A 21,678-nucleotide genomic window follows, 5' to 3' on the forward strand; every position below is an offset into this window, starting at 1 on the left:
TTCAAAATTTTTACATCACAGTCAGTAATGCACATAAGACAACCCCAGCCACTCCCCCACAGTCACATGCCACTGAACACACAATGCAGTGACGTGATTATCTCCAGAAACAACATAATGTAAATCATCTCCTAATGGCAAGATCTGGTGTGAATTGTTTTTTTTAACTGTAGGGAGTAGTCAGAATTTCAGTGTTCTTATTGATTCTGAATAGGAGATGATAATGTAAATTTACTCTGAATTATAGGAGATGTGAATGTAAATTTTTTTACTTTGTACCTGTGATATAGAAACATACCACTCTACCCCCGGGGGCATCCAATTTCTTGAAGGTCAGCAGAGCAAAGTAACTCCTTAACATTCAACAAGAGCAGAATTGGGCATTTGGCCCATCAAGTCTGCTCTGCCATTTGATCGTGGCTCACATGTTTCTCAATCCCTTTCCCCTGCCCTCTCTATAGAATCTTTAATCCCCTTTCTAACCAAGAAACTGCCTGTCTCTGTCTTAAATACAGTCAATAATTTAGCCTCCACAGCCTTCTGTGGCAATGAATTCCACAGATTCACAACCCAGTGGCTGAAGAAATTTCTCCTCATTTCGGTGCTAAAGGGCTATCCCTTCACTCTGAGGCTACACCCTCAAACCCTAGTCTTTCCTACTGGTGAAAATATTTTATCTGCGTCCACTCCATCCAGGCCTGTCTGTATTCTATATATTTCAATAAGATTCCCCCACCCCCATCCTTCTAAATTCCAAGTATAGACCTAGAGTCCTCGACCACTTCTGATATGACTAGTCTTTCATCCCAGGGATCATCCGTGTAAACAGCCTCTGGAAACCCTCCAAGCCATTGCATTCTTTATTAGATATGTGATCAATACTCCAAATGCAATCAGACCAAAGCCTTGTGTAACCTCAGTAGTATGTCCCTATTCTATATTCTAGCCCTCTCACAATGAATGCTAACATCTCATTTGCCTTCCTAACTGCCAAGTGCACCTGCATAATAACCTTAACACTCTCATGAACTGGGACTCTGAAGTCCCTTTGTGCTTTTGATTTACAAAGCCTTTCTCCATTTAGAAAATAATCTGCCATCTCTATTCTTCCTACCAAAATGCATAACCCCTCATTTTCTCTCATTGTATTCCATCTATCATTTCTGTGTCCACTCTCCTAGCCTTTCAAGTCCTTCTGCAGCTTTCCACCTCCTCAAAACTAACTGCCCATTCATCTACCTTTATGTCATCTGCAAACTGAACAACACTGCCCTTAATTACTTTGTCCAGATAGTTAATGTATAACCTGAATAGTTGTGGTCCCAACACTGATCCTTGCGGAACTCCACTAGCCACTAGGCTGCTATCTTGAAAAAACACTTCTTTATCCCCCACTCTCTGCCTTCTGTCAGTCAGCGGACCCTCTATCCGTGCCAGTACCTTGCCCCTAACACCATGGCCTCTTATTGTATTGAGCAGTCTCCTGTACGGCACCTTGTCACAGACCTGGAAACCCAAGTAGGTCAAAACCACCTGCTGTCCTTTCTCTAATTTGCTCATTACTTCCGCATGATCTCTCTGGACAAAGTCGTGCTGATTCAGATCTATCTTACCACACAGTTCCAAGTACTCTGCATTCTCATCCTTAACAATGGACCCTCAAATTTTACCGACAAGTACACTGACTTCATTTTTATTGATGGTTTGATTAACAGCCTGAAAATGTATGCTCAGTATCTTGTCTTCCTGGAAAGGTTTTCTGTACATTGTAAATGTCACCTATTTCAGATTGTGGCATGGAAATTGACATCAGTTGGTGTGAGATTTCTGAATTGTGATGAATGGGAAATGTTTTAGTACACTAGTAGATCTCCTGTTAATATTGCTCATGGTGAGGCAGAGGAAGCTGTCTCAGAATAATGCTGTTAGCCTTTTGTGGGAAGTTGTTACAGGAAATAAAATAGAGGTGGAGTCTCGTTCCTGCTTTTGCATCCTCCTCCTGCCTCCATTTACATAGAACAGTACAACACAGGAACGGGCCCTTCGACCCACCGTGTCTGTTAGCGAATTTTGAGAAGATTTGTACCTCAAGTTGAGGTTCTGGATATAAGTTTGCACACTGAGCTGGAAAGTTGGTTTTCAGATGTTTCGTCGCCATACGCGGTAACATCATCAGTGAGCCTCCATGAAGCACTGGTGGTGTAGCCCGCTTTCTATTTATATGTTTGGGTTTCCTTGGGTTGGTGATGTCATTTGCTGTAACATCTGGAAAAAAAGAACAGGAAATGACATTACCCTAGGAAATGATGTCATTGGCCCTAGGAAACTCAAAGATATAATTAGAAAGTGGGCTATACCAGCAGTGCTTCTTTCAGAGGCTCACTGAAGATGTTATCTAGTATGGTAACGAAATGTCTGAAAATGAACCTTCCAGCTCAGCAAGCAAACCTACATCCACCACCATGTCTGTGTCGACCATGATACCATTTAAAACTAATACCATCTTCTTGCACATGATCCCTATTACTCTATCCCCTGCTTGTTCATGTGTCTGTTTCAATGCCTCTTAAATATTGCTATTGTATTTCCCACACTTCCTACAATTATTCTTAAATTCAAAAGCTTATATTTTTGCTGGATATACGCTACAATCATTATTAACTAAAAGATGGTATTAGGAGGCAGGATTTACAATGCGAGTCACACACTCAAATATTGATTAAGTTCCATTTTCACACCATATGCAATTTGACATTTTCCCGATAGATGAATGTGAAGGGTTAGTGTTTAACTTTGGGTATCAGTGTATCAGTCACCACCTTTATCTGCTGCAGGTTTCAGCTATGCCTCAGAGCTCTGGCAGTCACAGCCATACTCCAGCTGTACACAGTGGGCACCATCACACTGCATCAGTTCAACCTCATGGACAGCAGGTGGTACCCCAGAGCCATGCCCATCCTCCAGGAGCACCAACCACTCCGGTCCAAGGTCAGCAGCAGTTCCAGAGGCTAAAGGTGAGTTCTCCTTATCATAACAGGCGTAGTATTTTTAAAAATAATCTAATTTCAAAGTTTAAGGTGGATTTATCCTAAAATTTATATTTGAAATAAGGAAAACAAACTGTCCTCCTGTAATTTGCGTCAGGAGATACATCCCATAAAAATAAGCTAACTTAATTGCATACATCTGTCATGTGGAGTTTCTTTCAGTGAAGAGAGTCATTTGTGTCTGCCTGTCACAGGCTAAGAGGTTAAAGACACATTAATGAGTTTTTAATGCGGTTCAAAAGGATTGTTAACATTAAAAATTGGAAATTTATTCTGCCTTCACAATAAGTCTTGAATACCAATATGGTTAATGCATGTGAGAAGGACATAACAACATGTCTGTGATATAATGAGTTAATTGTTAGAAAGCAAATATTTCACATCATCACTTAACGAATAAAGGAAGAAGTTCGGAGTTTTTTTAAATGAAGATAATTGACACTTGGAATCGGACACTAAGTATTAGTATTTCGAAAAGTCGCGTAAAACATTTGAAATGGATGGTTCCCTCAGAGAGTGGGGAAAATGGGCTGAATGGCCTTTGTTTCTGCCGTTAGATTCTGTCAAAGAATTCAGGTGATGATTTGAACCATACGAATGAAGAGAAAACAATTTGCTAACATTATATGAAATTCTAACTTTGTGATAATATATTGATGGAGTTTATAGGTGCAGATTAATTCTGCTTTTGTTCTACCCTAAGTTACTATCATGATGGCTAATTACTTTTGAATTAGTAACTTGTAGAACTGTTGGCTTTTCTATCATTGCATGCTGTAATGTTCTTTTAACATTATATTGTTATATTTACAATATTGTTATATTTACAATATTGCATCCTCAATATAATATCCTGCATTATTCTCGGACTTGTTACATTAATTGGTCCTAGAATTTATAGCTATGCCCATGGTATGTCAACCTTACATTGTACCAGGGCTTGTCATTCTCTGCGTTTATATGATGAAATTACTGTTTTTTTGTAAAGGTTGATGTAAGCAATTTAAAAGGAAGTAACTGGGGGAACTCATCTTATTTTGCTGATACTTGCTTGTGTGTGAGGATTACTTGTGTGGAATTCGTTCCGGTGTGTGTAATTTGCAGAATCTGCTTATTTTTGAGTTTATTGCCCATGCTGTTTTTGTAGATTTTAAATTGGCACAGAATCTCCATCAATTTTGTTTGTGCTTTATCAGTTTGATTTTAATCTACATTATACAAGGGTTTCTCCTTCCAAAGTGATTCATTTATTATAAAGTAATGGGGTGATCTAAGGATTGAGGTTTTCTTTATCCTCTTGCTTTTTTTTCTTTTATCTCTTTTACACTCTCTTCTTTCACCCATTGTTCTTTGTTTCACACCCTCCATAACACACTTCACATTCCCCATCAAGTTTAATTAGAGGAATGTGGGAGCAGTATGAAACCATTACCTGGTAAAGCAGACCTATTAGAAAGTGATCCTATGAAAATGTAATCAGACATTGTATGATGAGATATCTGTTGCACTCTACCGTCATGACAACATAATCCATTGTAGCACAGTCTGTCATGTACTCTGACTCCCCAGCATCTGTCCACTATCTACAAGACACAAATCAGGAAGTATGACGTATTACTCCTCAATTACCTGGATGGGTGTATCTTCAACAACACTCAAGAAGCTTGACACTATCCAGGACAAGGCAACCTGCTTGATTGGCACTACATCCACAAGTATTCCCTCCACCACAAGCGTTCCATAACAGCACTATGTACCATTTACAAGATGCACTGCAGAAATTATCCAAGGATCCTTAGACAATACCTTTCAAACCCACAGCCACTTCAATGTAGAAGGGCAGCAAATATGTGTGAAGACCATCTCCTGCAAGTTCCCCTCCAAGCCACTCACTATTCTGACTTGGAAATATATCACCATTCCTTCACTGTCGCTTTCCACCTGAACAGCATTGTGGGTCTTTCTATAGAACATGAACTGCAGCAGTTCAAGAAGACAACTCACCACCACCTCTTCAAGAGCAACTAGGGATGGGCAGTAAATGCTGGCCAGCCAACGATGCAGGTGCCCCATGAGAGAGGGAAAAAAACCCCACTTATAGTAACAAGTGCCAGTACCAGTATTTGTTTCTGAGTCTCCGGTATACCTTTCTGATGTTGTGTAGCATTTGTGGTGCAGAAATAGCATTTTAAAATTCATTCTTGAGTTGTGAGCAGTGCTGGCTGGGCCATTTACAACGCATTCCTAGTTCCCCTGAGGGTGGGCGTGAGCTACTTTCTTGAATTTTTCTTGAGCATTTATTGCCCACCCTTAGTTCCCCTTAAGTTGATCGTGAGCTGTTTTCTTAAACTGCACTTGTAGCTAAACCCACAATGCCATCAGGGAGAGAGTTCCAGCACAATGCTTTAAGATTTAATCTTTTATTGATGGTTGAAATGTTGCTTAATGCCACACTGGTATTGCTATCCCTGATCACATTGTATTGTGAACAGGGATAGTGTGAATAGTGTTGTGCAATGTTATAACAGCTGTTGTATCACTTGCCATGTGATGGTATTATTCTACCCTAGTGTGTTGCCCAAAAGTCTGAGTGTCATTGCTAATGTAGAGTATACATTTGACATTAAAAGCAATGCGGCATATGTATTTCTTTCAATGTCCTGGATGGTAATTAGTAATTCTGGTTCTAGTTCGACAGTTTGAGTGGCACCTTAATGAGGCAAGGCAAGGAGGTGACCTTCCAAGAAATTACCACATTTGGCATTGGGATTGAGCCCGTATTGTTGGTGTCATGTTGCATCACACTATACCCATCTTGCCAACTGAGCTAACTGACTCCATCCAGGCTTGCCCTGTATGAATGTCACTTTTCATTGTGATTTTGAATACATTGCTCTCCAAGGGTAATATCGCCAATCACCCGTTCACTCTTCTGTTTTAAATTATTGTCCAAAAAAATGATGATGTATGTAGTATCATCAAACTGTGACTCCATTTGCTTTCTCTTTTGGCAGGTCGAAGATGCTTTGTCCTATCTTGACCAGGTGAAGTTACAGTTTGGAAACCAACCTCAGGTTTACAATGACTTTCTCGACATTATGAAGGAATTCAAGTCTCAGAGGTATGTGCTTGAAGATTCCTTTTCCTTGCCTGTTTCAGATTGATGAGTGTGTAATCTGAACATTTGCTTTAGAGAAGAATTCTGACCACTATGTTCAATGAATGCAAGAACCCTATAGAGGTGTTACAGCACAGAGGAGACAGTCAACCTGCTGAATCTATGCTTGCAATCTTTAGAACAATCTCACAGCCAGCTCTATGCTTGTAACTTTACAGTTTTATTTCCCTCAAGTGTTTTTACAATAATTGATTGTTTCACCACTCCCACAGGCAGCAGGTTTGATAAACACTTCTTGAACTGAAGGGTGTATGCTGCAGTGAATTCTATAAAGGCATGAACCAGGGCAAATACACTTTTTCTCTCTTTCTTTTTCTGAGATTAAATATGAAGCTGGAATAAAAGCAGGGCTTCTTCCACTTGGAGGGTTGGATTATCCTCAGCAATAATATTCTTTTCAGCTCAAAACATAAGGAGACACACTGGTAAATTTAAAAAAAAAATTTGGGGCAGACATATCTTCCAGACTCAAACATATGGCCGCCATTTTTAAAAGGTTTCAGCAATTCAAGAAGCATATCATGAACGTTTCAGGGCAATTAAGGATTTGTAGTGCAAGTTGGTCCAGCCAGCATGAACAAATTTTAAAAAACAAAGAAAGTCAACAGATGTGTTAAAGTCATATTTGACTGAACCAATTGAACTTTTCTGAAGAATTACCAGAGAAGGTTTATGTCAAAAATGCAGTTAATGTTATCTATATGGATTTTAAGAAAGTATTTAACAATGTTTCAAAAGCCAACAGGCTATACAAGTTGAACTGAAAGGATCATAATAACTTTGAAACATTCATTGTATTTCTCTCTCCATAGACGTCTGCTGAATTTCTCTAGCACTGCTTACATCTGCCATGCCTGATCTTTATCATTTTTAAAATCCATGCTAATACTGACTGTCCAATTCTATGAGTCTTAATTTCGTTAACTTGTATAGCCTGTTGGCTTTTGAAACATTGTCAAATGCTTTTTAAAATCCATATGGACAACATTCACTGCGTTCTTGATATAAACCTTTTCTGGTAATTCTTCAGAAAAGTTCAATTTGTTCAGTCAAATATGACTTTAACACAACTGTGTTGACTTTTTGTTTTTTTAAATTTGTTCATGCATGCTGCTGGCTGGACCAACTTGCACCGCAAATCCTAAATTGCCCTGAGAAGTTCATGATATGCTACCTTCTTGAACTGCTGAAACCTTTAAAAAAATGGCAGCCATATGTTTGAATCTGGAAGATTGTGGCAGGCTTCAGAATTTCTGCCCCAAATTCTTTTTTTTTTAAAACTTAACTGTGTGTCTCATGTTTTGAGCTGAAAAGAATATTATTGCTGAGGACAATCCAACTCTCCCCAAGTGGAACAAGCCCTGTTTTTATTCCAGCTTCATATTTAATCTCAGAAAAAGAGAAAATCCTACCAAGTATATTTGCCCTGGTTCATGCCTTTATAAAATTCACTGCAGCATACACCCTTAATCTCTTATCATACTCTCGACCTGCCACCTGCCTTTTTGTAAGGACTGTGTGTGGGCTGGGGTTGGGTGGGGTGGGGTGGGGTGGGGTGGGGGTGTGTGTGACTGCAAGGTTGGCCTTTGCCACTGATGGGAGTCCTCCATGGGCCACCGAATGCCAGGTCAGGAGTGTGTCACCTCAGCATATCTATCCTGCCTTATCCTGAATTCTCTCGGCTCAACACTATGGTAATAAAGTGAAGGAAACTTTAAGTTCGCGATAACTTAAGTAAATGAAAAACTTAATTGAACTTAAGAAAGAAAAATCAACACTTAATAAAACAAAAACATGTACCAACTAATTTTGTTATATAAACATTCTTGGAGTCTACAAGAACAGGAACGGAGGACTAATTGAATAACCCTTTCAAAGAGCTGGTACCTGTGTTATTCTTTCTGTACTGTAAAATTTGTCAGTTCTAACCACCACAGCCAATTTTGTGCAGAGAAAAGTCCAGCAAACACAATGGGGGTAGATGATTTAATTAATCAGAGCTGTGAATGCAGCTGTGTAAAGTTCGTAGGAATGATGACAACCTTATTAATGAGTGACATTAGTGGAAATATTTCAGGCTTAATGAAGACGTGCAGATAATAAATGCAATGGATTGATTAGATGGATTGAAGCTGATGAATTCCTCAGGGTTTTGAATTTTAATCTTCTCTTTTTAAAATGTTGCAGCATTGATACCCCCGGAGTGATCAGCCGAGTTTCCCAGCTCTTCAAAGGGCATCCTGACCTCATCATGGGCTTCAACACCTTCCTTCCTCCAGGCTACAAAATTGAGGTGCAGACAAATGACTTAGTGAATGTGACGACGCCAGGGCAAGTCCATCAAATCACACCTCAGCATGCTGCCCAGCCGCAGCCCCAGCAACAACATCAGCAGCAACCCCAGCAACATGCTGCCCCTGCTCCAGCACAGCCAGCACCACAACCACCACCTGCCAAAATTCCCAAGGTGAGCATATGTAAAATGACATGACAAATTTCCTAACATTCTGAGAGTTGTGTAATCTGAGTCACTTTTAACTGCTGTTAGGTTTTCAACTTTTTTTTTCAACTGGCAGGATCAGAGGTTTCATCCTCCCATTATCTTTTGTGTAAACCTGCGTATACCAAATCACTGTGCCATCTCTCTGTATCACTCCAAGCTTACTTTTTGAATTTTCTTCCCCAATTGCTATTCTTTACCTTCATGGATCAGCCTTTGAATTGGGAGTAGCATCTTCACTTTGATGCTAGCATTGGTTTTGGAGAGTTGAATAGAGGTGCCGCAAGCTAAGATGCCCTGTGTCACTCTGTGAAGTGGCTAGGCTGAACGTGGAGATGTTTCCACCAGGAGGAGACATCAGAGTGAAGAGACAACCCTTTAGAACTGAGATGAGTTAGAATTCCTTCAGCCTGAGGATGGTGCATCTGTGGAACACTTTGCCACAGAAGACTGTGGAGGCCAAGACATTGAGTGGACTTAAGACAGAGATGGATAGGTTCTTGATTAGTTCTTGAATGTGTGGAAATGGCCAAGTGAACAGGTGGCAAACATATGTATGAATATTCCAGCAGCATATAAACTGAGGCAGGATGAATTTAGGCAAAGTTATGGAATTGGAAATAAATATTGCTTATGATGGCATAGATATGTGTTCTGAAACTCATCTAATCTTTGACACAAGGGATGTAAACAATTTAGTTTAATCTCAGACAGTTGCTAGGGGGTTTAGAGGGTCAATAGGTTTTTGAGGAAAAAGATGTTGACAGCAGATTTTAAAAAGGCTGGGCAACAGAATGTTTAGTATTTAACAATGATAGGTTGACAGGTGCTGAACAGAGTGATCAAAATGATAATTCGGTTCCATAGTTTTCACCTTTATTTGTCTTTTTAGAATACAGATATTCAAAACTGTGCATTTCTTTTTGTTTAAATCTGTTCTAAGTTGGGTATGCAACTCTAAAATAAATTAGTAAGTACTAAACTTTTGTTTGGAACTCACTTTGCAAACTATTGCTTGCTAGGAATAATGGCCATTATTTAATAGCCTCTTGTTAAATTGTGACTTAAATATTGTTCACCATTCTAATTGGATTTATTGATGCTAGCTTTCGTTTAAACAATGTTTATGGAACTCTTTCCAAGAGGGGAACTCTAAAGTGCAAAGTGTATGTATTTTATTTTATTACTAGTAATGGAACGTAGTATTTGGCAAATGTTCTGACAGTGATAGGAATCTTCTTCTGCACAAGGTACCTTGTTTGCCAGCTGGATTTGAATTTTCTCTGACAATCTCTCACCAATTTTGAGACCAGATCAAAAACAGGATTAAGAATTTTCAAATGTTGCTACAAGTATTCAAAACATTGGAAAAAGACCTGGCATAAAATGTTTGCCAGCCAACATTTAAGTAAAACTGCTTTAAGCAAAAAAGAACATGTACATTCTAATGGAATATCAACGTTACTGAGGAAACCAGCTGTCAAGAAAAATACAAGTTACATCTTCGATATCATACTCAGTCAGAGCAATGGTGTGGGAACAACTATTGACAGCTCCTCCCATGTCTGACAGAGAGAGGCAGATTTGGCACTGAATGTTAGTTGAGCTTTGGGTTCCCCATTCCTGAATACTCTCATATTTGCTAGTGGCAAATACTTATAACTTTTGAATGATAATTCATCAATTTTAAATAAAAGTCCATTGCACCGTAAAGTGTGTCCAATTATCTCATCAAAATGACAGTTAATGTGTAACAATTTCCTAGGGTCATAACTGCATTTCAATATGTTGGAATCCGTAAACTCTCAGGAACTGTTTGTGGGCATGATTTAATTGACTACTTTTTCAGAGTTGTTTTTGGGAATTTTTGGAAAATGGAGCAGAATTCACTGCAAATCTATACAGTTTACTTTTCTTTGGTTGTAGCCACTACAGTCACAGACTCATACCCCAACCAGCCAGCCAAATGCATCACTGGCTCCATATGCCTCCCCTCGGTCACCTCCAGTGCAACCCCACACGCCAGTCACCAGTGCTCATGCTGCTACACCGCCCATGCAGAACAACCAGCCTGTGGAGTTCAACCATGCCATTAATTATGTCAACAAGATCAAAAATCGTTTCCAGGGACAGCCTGATATCTACAAGGCCTTTCTGGAGATCCTGCACACCTACCAGGTAAGGAAGTACACAGCATTTATATTTCTCCCCTGTCACACTAATAGCAGTGGAAAATGTTTTAGCATCTCTTGTTATCAACCTTATATGTTATCAATCAAGCAATTCTTTTCCTTTCTATCTATGTTTGCCACTTCTTCCTTTTTAATTGTGTTGGTATGACTAGCTGAATCCTTGTCTTGTGTAGCTTTCATGTTCTGCAAGAGACAAGAGTACTTAGTTTTTTGTGTGTTACCGTATGACTGGGTGAGAATAGGTGTGTGTGTGTGTGTGTGTGTGTGTGTGTGTGTGTGTGTGTGTGTGTGTGTGTGTGTGAGAGAGAGAGACTGTGCTTCATATACGATGCTCTGAAGTTTTCCTTCTGTTACAGAAGGAACAGCGGAATGCAAAGGAGGCTGGTGGGAACTACACACCAGCACTGACGGAGCAGGAGGTATATGCTCAGGTAGCAAGACTCTTTAAAAACCAAGAAGACCTCCTTTCAGAATTTGGACAGTTCCTGCCTGATGCCAATAGCTCTGTTGTAAGTATTATGTATTAATTAATTTTTGGGAAATTAATGGACACTCTGCTCGCATTCTGCTGCTTTTCTTTTTTCATCTAAATTTGAACTGAGTGTCCAGGAATTCAAAATTACAAACTGTTATATTTCTTTACCAATATTTTCAAAATCATTGATAATTGGAGCTGGGAATGTTAATAGAAGTTAATTTATGACTACGTCTTTTGGGAAGGAAAGAGGCAGCTTAAACCATGGAACACTTAATAGAAATAATTTGTGATGCCTTGGAAGAAATCTAGATCATACTCAGTAAAAGAGTCATCTATAATTATAATTTATTTTAGCTTTTGATATGAATGCCTCTTTCCCCACCTAGGCTTAGTCCACCCTAGTGAGGTGTAGCTTCCAGAATGCCAATTCTTGTATTTGCATTTCTGTATAAATTAATGGCAACTTCTGGCTGCTTTTTCCAGATAGGAGAGTCTTTTCCTCTTTTGGCTTCTCCTAGGACATGGTCTGCATGATGCTGCTACATGCTGCAAAGTAGCACATGTACTGTTTTCTCAGTGTAGTAATCTAGATAAGCATGCGTCCAAACTCTTCAATTGTTTTAACTTGTCTGAATTATAACACTTAACCTCAGAACTGAACTGATTGAAAGGTGTTTTCTGCACTGTAGTTGCTGAGCAAGACAACAGCAGAGAAGGCTGATTCTGTTCGGAATGATCATGGTGGCACAGTGAAGAAGCCTCAGCTGAACAATAACAAGCAAAGAAGCAATCAGAATGGTTGTCAGATCCGTCGTCACTCAGGCACAGGAACCACACCTCCCGTCAAAGTAAGTACAGAATAACTATTATGTGACTAAACAAGAGTTTGAACTCCTGATAAGGTAGTTCTGTGACAAATTTGTTTGCTATTGTATACATAACATCACATTCTAATGCAAAGATTGTAAACGTCCAGGTACAACAACATGCATTTACACAGTGCTTTTAAAGGTTTCGAACATTTTGCTGGATTTCACAAAGACATGATTGAAAGAATATTGGTCCAAAGTTTTTGATGTAGAGAAAAAATTTATGCTGTAACAATGAGTTTCTCTGGAAAGCATCTGCATGATTCCTGAAGAGAATAGCATGCATTGTTTGGTAAACATGCTTTTGATATCTTATGGTAGACTGATACTGTGCAGTTTAGTAGCACTTCTGTAGTCTTGGTCATGATAAGTCAGTCGATTAGCCTATTGAATGATTAAACTATGCATCACGTATATTATTCTATTACTAAAGTGTTTTAACATTTGTCCTTTTAAAAGAAGCATATCCGAGACTTTTGCGAGATGTTTAGATGTGTACCAAGAGGTCCTGGACCACACACGTACCTGCATGTCCTTGATAATTTGCTTTGCTCAAGCAGCTGGCATTAATAGATTTTGCTGTTTTAATTTAGGAATTATCCATTAATGAGGATGTAGCACTATGAACATTCTTTTCCAAACTTCAGAAACTGGAAGCCCAGGAAATACCATAGGGCAAGTAGATAAGTAAGAAACAAAAATCTGAATAGAACTGATTGACGTAGGTTTTGTGTCTGAATTGGCAGATTTATCCCAAGGGAAGTGATTTAGGCTCATAAAATTGGATTGTTATATATTAATGTGTCCTTTAAAATTAAAGGTTAATGGCTATTGATAAGAGAAGTTTGTAGGTTGGCAAATGCTTGTAAATTCTTGGAGCCAGGTTAGAAGACATAAAATGAACATCATTAGTTTGTGTGTCAGATTTATTTATGACAAATTTGGTTTATTTTGTGGATACAAGTGACTTTATAATTAAGATCCCCTTTTGAAATTCCTTGATTTGTTGCTTTCCCTGATGTAAAGAAGCTCTGGTTATAAGTGTCATACTTGTGATATAAGCTGCTGCAAAAGCACTTTAAATTGATATCTTTCAAGTGGTCATGTTGGGAAAGCAGCAAAATTTATTAGTTGTACATATGAGATGAAAGCAGCTAATATTATTTGAGAACTTGATGGAAGGGCAAATAAAATATGGACTGGTAACCACAGTTCCACTTGGCAGGCTCCTGATCTTCAGTTATCTGCTTAGCGACAGGCTGCCTCATTGTTATCAGAGACTGAAGATGAAGAACTATAGTAATGTGATCATGATGTTGCTAAATCTTCGACAAGTTTAGCTCAGTTGGCTAAATGGCTGATTTGATGCCAACAGCATGGGTTCATTTCATGCATCAGTTCAGGTCACCATGAACCTCGCTCGTTTCCTGAGATGTGGTGATCCTCAGGTTAAATCATCACCAGTTGTCTTTCCCAAATGAGAAAGCAGACCTATGGTCCAGTAGGACTATGGCAACCTGACTAGAATATTCATTTTGAACTGATGCAATATGCTGTACATGCTCTGCTCTTCATTCTACAATTGTTCAGAAAGGTCATCTAAAATAAACGTAAGCCATCGGTGACCACAAGATTTTTCTTTTTATTTGTAGAAGAAACCAAAAATGTTGGCATTAAAAGACCAGTCCTTGGCTGAAGTCAGTAAGCATGGAGCTGGAACAGAAACTTTGTTCTTTGATAAGGTAAGTGGGATTGGTTCCAAATCAGTGCACTGAAAGAGTTTGATCGTAGTCTCTTTTTCAAACAAAATGTTCTTATAGTCATCGCTTTTATGTTTCTGGACTAATAATCTAGAGGATGGCTCAAATCTCTGCTACAACACAAACTTTTCAAATCTCTGATGTATTAAATCATAACTGCATTCTCTGAATATGCTTATTATGCACAGACTGTTTGATTATGGACAACACTTGAAGGAAACTGCTCCTAAATAGGGTCAGATAGTATTTTTAAAAGTACCCTTGGTTTCCTTACAATCCCCAAAAGACAGATTTGCTGTTTCTCTTACTTACAGAGTCATAGAGTTTTCAGCATGGAAACTGACCCTTCAGATCAACTTGTCCATGCCAACCAGATATCCTAAACTGATCTAGTTCTATTTGCCAGCATTTGGCCCATCTCCTTCTAACCCTTCCTATTTATATATCCATCCAGATACCATTTAAATGTTATCATTGTAAGCCCCTTCATCTCTTCCTCTGACAGCTTGTTCCATACGCACACTACCCTCTATGTGAAAAAATTGTCCTTTAGGTCCCTTTTAAATCTTTTCCCTCTCACCTTAAAGCTATGCCATCTAGTTTTGGACTCACTTACCGTGGGGAAAAGACCTTGGCTATTCACTCTATCCATGCCCCTCATGATTTTATATGCCACGACAAGATCACCCCTCAGCCTCCAACACTCCAGGGAAAATAGCCCCACCCTATTCAGCCTCTCCCGATTCCTCAAACCCTCCAAATCTGGCAACATTCTTGTAAATCTTCTCAAGTTTCACAGTGTCTTACCTGTAGGAGTGCAAACCAGAATTGTTAAGGAGTAATCAAAATCAAAAAGCTGGAAATAGTCAGCAGGTTAGGCAGCATCTGGAGGAAGAGATACAGAATTAATGGGCAGAATCTTGTTGAGATATCAGAGATCTTGTCTGCTGTTTGGTGAACTGGTGAGAGAACCACATTACCTCTTTTCAGGAATGCTTGCTGAACCACAAGCCAGTCAGGCAATGGTAAGGCCACTGGTGGGCCTTCCTTGGTATCAAGAGAGTGTGAAAGTTATTCCCACTGAGAGCTGCGAGCCAATCTGCTGCCAGAAGTTTCGGCATTGGAGAGTGATCTCAGAGGTGACAAGCTGGCTGATTAGGTGGATGTGTGCTAAATTGCCTGTAGTATCTATGAATGTGCAGGCTAGATGGATTAGCCATGGGAAATGCAGGGTAGAAAGGTGGATTTGGGTGGGATGTTCTTTAGAGGGTCGGTGTGGACCCGATGGGCTGAATGGCCTGCTTCCATACACAGAACTGTACAGCACAGAAACAGGGCCTTCAGGATTCTATATATGGTCTTGGATGTTGTGACTTTACTTGGCAACAGGCCAATCTGCAGCTGAGTTAATCCCAGCCACTGAAGAGAAGAAGCCCTTCAGTGATTCTTAACTGACCACTTCAGGGCCTAATTTTTTGGCAGGGGATTTTGGGTCTTCTCACTCAGACCCGAATTGTAATTAAAATTTAATAAAGGCATGAAATTGTCAGGATTCAGATACAATATCCCACTTAATCACATATCTTTATTATCTTCAAATTTGCCATGTGGGAGAGCTGAAGATTCAGGTTGATCACTTTTCACCAGCATGAAAAAAAAGTTTGAGATATTATAGGCTTTTCAGAGGAGGTTCACTTGGTTAATCCCAGAGTTGAGAGGTTTGTCATATGAAGAGAGATTGAACAGTTTAGGACTGTATTCCTTTGAATTTAGAAGAATGAGAGATCAAATTGAGGTATTCAAGATGATAAAAGGTATGAATAAAATAGACGTGGAGTGAATGCTTTCTCTTTTGTGGCATTCTATGATGAGAGGTCATAGTCTTAGGATAAGGGGTAGCAAATTTAAAACAGTTGAGGAGAAACTACATATCCCAAAAGTGTTTTGAATCTGTGGAATTTGCTATCCCAAAGTGCTGTTGATGCTGCAACAGTGATTAAATTTAAGGAAGAATTGGTAATGTGTTGAAGGGTGTAGGGAGAAGGCAGGAAAATGGGAGTAAGGAGTATATCCATCATGATTGAATGTTGAAGTAGACTCAATGGGCTGAATGGCCTAATTCTGCTCCTATAGCTTATGAACTTTCAGCAAGTACAGACCGAGAATCAGGGAGGAGCAAGGAATAGAAGTGATGGTCTAAGATTGAATGGAAAGCAGAAGACAGAGATGATAGAAAAAAAGTTGATGATTGCAAGATAAAAGAAGTGGCCGTGTGATGAGTGAATAAACAAGCCATTGACACTTGGAGTTCTTCTGGATCTATGGCAGAAACGTGCCTCATGCCTGGTAATGGGCGATAGTGATGGTGGTCTGAAATTGTGGACTGTTGTGGCACAGTGTTGGTGTCCCTGACCTTGAACCAGGAGGCCTGTGTTCAAGTCCCATCTGTTTCTCAAGGTGTATTATGCATCTTTGAACAAGTTGATTAGAATATATGTATGATCTGAAATTACTGGCCTTGATACAAAAGAGAAATACTCTGGATACTGGAAATCTGAAATAAAAACAGCAAGATCCAGAAACACCCAGCAGGTCAGGCATTATTTGTGGAGAGATGAACACAGTAAATGTTTCTCTTTAGTGACCTGTGACACTCATTTCTCTCTATTGCTGAATTTGACTTTGGGCACGTTACAATCGTCTAGACTCGATCAAAAGGTGAAGTGCTGTTTCTCAAACAGTGTTGAGCTTTATTAGAATATGTAGGAGGTTTGGAGTGGGAGTGACCCAGAAAATTAGCAAGCAATTGGAAACTTGTGTAGTGCTTGTGAAGACTGGACACCTTCCCATGACAGAGGTACATTGGTTTGTGCGGGTCTGAGATACCTTCGGGGACTCATGATGTGTTTAACACTGATTCTGCAACAAGCAATCAGAATGGTGCTGATCCTCATACAAATTAATACAAGTCATATCAGTGACCCGACTGCCAGATAAATCCAGCTAAGAATTTAATTTCTACACTAAAAGGTTTCCTTTTGAAAAGAACATTTGTGTTTGATGAAGGTGCAGATACAGATGCTGACTTTTTCACCCTTGTGTAATTACGGTTCCTGTATTAGTAATGTAGCAAAACATAACTTGACCTAATCGTCATGGTAATACTTCCAGAATAGACACTGGCTGCCACATACACTCAGTGTAGGTAGAGACAGACAGTGCTTTTCTCTCTGTGGGAGTCAACTAGTGGCATCTGCTGTTTGATTCACACATTGCAATGAAATGTTATGGTTGGCCCAGCATCAATTTCAGACTCATTACTGGGACTGATCTATCTCAAATTATTCTAAGTTTTTAAAGGGCTGATTTAACGACTGAGATACAATCAATTTTGTATGCATGGGCATGTTTGACATGAAGGAGATGCTGTGGAAAAGAGAATAAAAGTGTGACACTTTTCATGTCCCTTGCACATTTCAAAGCACTTTTCAGAAAGTATTCAATTGGCTGTAGAGTAATTATTGTTTTAATGTAGGAAACGTCACAGCTAATATGTGCTCAATAAATTCCCACAAACAGCAATGTGATAGTGACCAGACATTCTTTTTAGGCATATTGATTAAGAACTAATAAATATTAGCTTGTTCACCAAGGACAACTGTCCTACTCCTCTTTGAAAATCTAAGTGAGTTTTTTACATTTGCCTGAACGTAATGCATGGTCCTCAGTCTAATGTCTCATCCAAATGATGGCATGTCTCACTGTGCAGCACACCCTTAACACTGCATTGGAGTGATATATTTGATTTTTATGTTCAAGTTTACAGTAAGAATGCTGCTGTCAGAGCCACTTCTGAAATTGGGTGGAAATGCATATAAAAAAAGATCGAGCCCTCAACAATCACCTTATGAAGGAGCGTCGCTCCGAAAGCTAGTGTGCTTCCAATTAAATCTGTTGGACTATAACCTGGTGTTGTGTGATTTTTAACTTTATAAAAAAAGAGTTAGAGTACTTGGGATTTATTTTGGAGCTTTTTTGATTGCTCCACAATTTTATTTGGAAAATGAAGAGGTGTAAAATTTATGAAATATACTTTTTCAATATTTCATAACAGATCAAGTCACTTTTCAAGCACTTTGGAGTTTACAACAATGTTGTTGGACTTTCATTAATTGGATCAGTATTATATAAAGATCCCAACAATCTTGATCCATGGACTGAATTGGATATAAATGTATACACACAAGCACCCCCTTCCAAAAAAAACTATTTAGTATGAAGGAAAGAATAACATAATTAAATATTCTTTGTTATCTGGTTTTAGGTCCGAAAAGCTTTGCGGAGTGCGGAAGCTTATGAGAACTTCCTACGATGTCTTGTCATTTTTAACCAGGAGGTCATCTCTCGTGCAGAGCTGGTCCAGCTTGTATTTCCTTTCTTGGGGTAAGCAGTGACTGAAAAAGAGTTCTGTATTCTGGTTAGGCAATTTAAACCTTGGAAGACCTCAATAGCCCTCAATAATGTATTACATCTCTTTTATTGTGTGTTTTGTGATTCAGTATATTTTCCTGATTCACAGATTCCATGTTGACAAATTCCAGGCAATAATGATGTGTAATACAGGAAGCTAGAGGGTTAGAAGCTAAATAGGAAAATCAGCTTTGGGTTATAAAGCAAGTAAACACTTGTCATTTTCAAAAACTGAACAGCCATCAAAATTTGCACCAAGTTTGTTAGTGTTTTGAGAAGTTTTTCTTTGTTTGGTGACTTGCTGCCAAAAAAGTTATATAAGAGCTTCTTTTGGTGGCACAGCCTGATTTGCACATTGCTATTATCTTTTACTTTAATGGTCTGAGGAACAAACTTGAAGTAAGAGGACTGGCAAACCCTTTCAAGAGGCTAGTGAGGAGATGCTGTTTGGAATTACTAGGTTAATGTACTGGCAAAATTTTAAGAAATATTAATACTGTCTTAACTCATCAGATTGTGCATCATTATCCACAAATACTTACACAGTTTCAAACTGGGCATTTCTGATCAGATACACTGAGCTTGCCAGTAACTTCCATAATGTTGTGCAAGTCGAATTCTAAAAGTTGTAGCTTTTTAAAATTGCTTATTGTCAGTTAGAGTAACCAAGCTGATTTGGTTGTAGTCAGAGTAAAAATTACTTGTTCCAGCTCAAGTAATGTAATTTCATTAGTGCATTTTCACAGGGAAAAAGAATCTGCAAAACTAAATTTCAAACACCTGTTTTTGTGTTTTTTGGCTTCAATTAACAAGCACCAGTATTTGGGGTAGGCCCTCTTTAATTTACTGCTGGCCTGCAAGCTGTTTAATTTGGACAAGCCATAATTTCCCTTGCCTGCTTCTATGATGTTTTCATCAATGAATGGCTACTCTGTCAATCCATTAAAAATAACAGTTCATTTTTTAAAAAAGGGCAATATATTCAGACATGGCTTAACAGATTAATTTAGAGGTTTGAAAACAAAATAAAATAGTCAAATCTACAGAGTAATTGTTTCTAAATATTATTGTTGATTTACCTGCAGCCTTAGATTTATGCAGTCTATATTGTGAAACCTGTAAGAGTAGTCAAACTTGTAAATGGACCAGACAGAACTATTAGAGGTATATTTTAGCACATATTAAAACCTGTGCAATTCTGAACAGTGTAACTGGGAGATGGGTTTGAGCTAGAGAACCTCCGTTTGTGTCTATATCCCTACTACTGAGGAATAAGGGAAAAGTTAAAGGGCAAGTCATTCTGTTGACTAGATTGGGAAGCTGACTATTAAGCTAGAAGAAAGACAGATTGAATTTACTACTTGAATTCTCTGTTTTCTTGCAGAAAGTTTCCTGAACTCTTTGTCTGGTTTAAGAATTTCTTGGGCTATAAAGAATCCTCCCATATTGAGGCATTTCCTAAAGAGAGAGCTACGGAGGGCATTGCAATGGAAATTGATTATGCATCTTGTAAACGACTTGGTTCAAGTTATCGAGCATTGCCCAAAAGTTTCCAGCAGCCCAAGTGCACAGGCAGAACTCCCCTTTGTAAAGAGGTAAGGATGTCTGTATGAAATTATTCCATTGAATGTTAAATTCTGACGTGGCTGAATGTGTCTTCCACTGTCCTAGATAGGCAAATTGGAGTCTTAACTTTGAGGCTGATGCTGTCTGGAGCGGTTGGATTGGAGGCTGGGTCATTTTCAGTTTAAGAATTGGCAGAGTGAAGTATTACTTCGATTCCAGATAACTTTATTGCCCTAATGTTTCCCACTGCAGCACACTAGATGGTAAATTATTGTACGTGTCTAGTCACTGACCACAAAAGGAAATAATATTATGTTGAAAGGTTACCATTTCTTTCTCCATGCAATTTGTAAAATAATAATTTTAACTCAAACAAAGTGAGAGATGGAAGCTCGTGATTCAGCCCCGTTTTATCAGTTATAAATTTCACAGTTTAGATTGGGCAAAGATGCTGCCAAGTTTATATGTGGACATTGTTGAATCATTAAGTCTTTATGGATAATTTTGCTTTCTTAACTCTTTGTTGCTTTGTAATTATTGCTGGTACTTTCACTGCAGGTTCTTAATGATACATGGGTATCCTTCCCCTCCTGGTCTGAAGATTCTACCTTTGTCAGCTCAAAGAAAACACAGTATGAAGAGCACATTTACAGGTGTGAAGATGAGAGGTTTGAGGTAAGCAAACATTTTTTTGTTTAAGAAAAATACTTTTCATAAAAATTTGTAAAACTGTATTCCACTGTACAAATTGGACGTGACCGAAAGTGCTCACCTCTGAATCTGCACATTTTCATGTTGAAACAAATCTCTCAAGATCTGACTTGTAAGCAACTGCTGTGAAACTTCACAGGTTTTGAGCTTTATGGACTGGTTCCATTTTCTTTCTAGATTGAGGCTTTGGCATAGCAAAATATCATCTGAAGTAGCAGCAGAAAACTGAATAAAATCTGAGAAATGTTGCAGATGTGCTGTTAACTAAAAATCGGTGTCCTGACTTGCCTCTTGGACAATTAACTTCTTATGCTTTCAACTTTGATGATCACCATCCACTCTTCTTTGTCATTAATTGATCAGTCCTTTTAAAGACTAGTAACATTTCTGTGCCAATACACCAGTTTGGCAAACCCTCTTCGATGACCTCCCTTTGTGCAGCTGTGATACTATCCCTGATTAGGCACTCCTCCACCTCTGTAACTACACCTCTTCCCCTGCGATATCCAAAACATTTGGACAGGTACATGAACTAGGAAGTTTTAGAGAGATATGGACAAAATGCAGGCAAATGGGACTAATTAAGTTTTGAATACCTAGTTTTCATGGATAAGTTGGATTAAAGGGTCTATTTCTGTCTCTATGACTATCTAAATGAACTCTCCTTAATTTGTCAGACATGTGTTTCACAAAACCAAAATGAGTGCCTGATTGAATTATGATTTTATACATGTCTATTATGGTTATTAACTCCTTAACAGTGGAGTTTGGCATTTTTCTGGTGACAAATGCTAGACTAAGTTGCCTTTTGTTTTCTGCTTTCTGTCTGTCTCCTTTCTCGAACACGGTGTTGTATTTGTGGTTTTCCAATCCATTGGCACCTTTCCAGATTCTGGGGATTTTTGAA

The 21,678-nt window shown here is 38.8% G+C and overlaps 1 protein-coding gene across 4 annotated transcripts in view; it reads left to right on the forward strand.

The window, feature by feature from the left end:
• sin3aa (SIN3 transcription regulator family member Aa) overlaps window positions 1–21,678 on the forward strand; it is a 125,293-nt gene that overhangs the window by 55,154 nt on the left and 48,461 nt on the right. For all 4 annotated transcript variants that reach the window (XM_043680523.1, XM_043680527.1, XM_043680524.1 and 1 more), the window contains 10 exons: window positions 2,835–3,014; window positions 6,062–6,168; window positions 8,413–8,692; window positions 10,652–10,903; window positions 11,274–11,426; window positions 12,085–12,243; window positions 13,917–14,006; window positions 18,349–18,467; window positions 19,879–20,089; window positions 20,619–20,735. In XM_043680523.1, the coding sequence (XP_043536458.1) occupies window positions 2,835–3,014; window positions 6,062–6,168; window positions 8,413–8,692; window positions 10,652–10,903; window positions 11,274–11,426; window positions 12,085–12,243; window positions 13,917–14,006; window positions 18,349–18,467; window positions 19,879–20,089; window positions 20,619–20,735 (1,668 nt within the window). The remainder of the gene's footprint in view (window positions 1–2,834; window positions 3,015–6,061; window positions 6,169–8,412; window positions 8,693–10,651; window positions 10,904–11,273; window positions 11,427–12,084; window positions 12,244–13,916; window positions 14,007–18,348; window positions 18,468–19,878; window positions 20,090–20,618; window positions 20,736–21,678) is intronic.

The sequence above is a fragment of the Chiloscyllium plagiosum genome, chromosome 40, assembly GCF_004010195.1.
Source record: "Chiloscyllium plagiosum isolate BGI_BamShark_2017 chromosome 40, ASM401019v2, whole genome shotgun sequence".
Classification (NCBI taxonomy): domain Eukaryota; kingdom Metazoa; phylum Chordata; class Chondrichthyes; order Orectolobiformes; family Hemiscylliidae; genus Chiloscyllium; species Chiloscyllium plagiosum.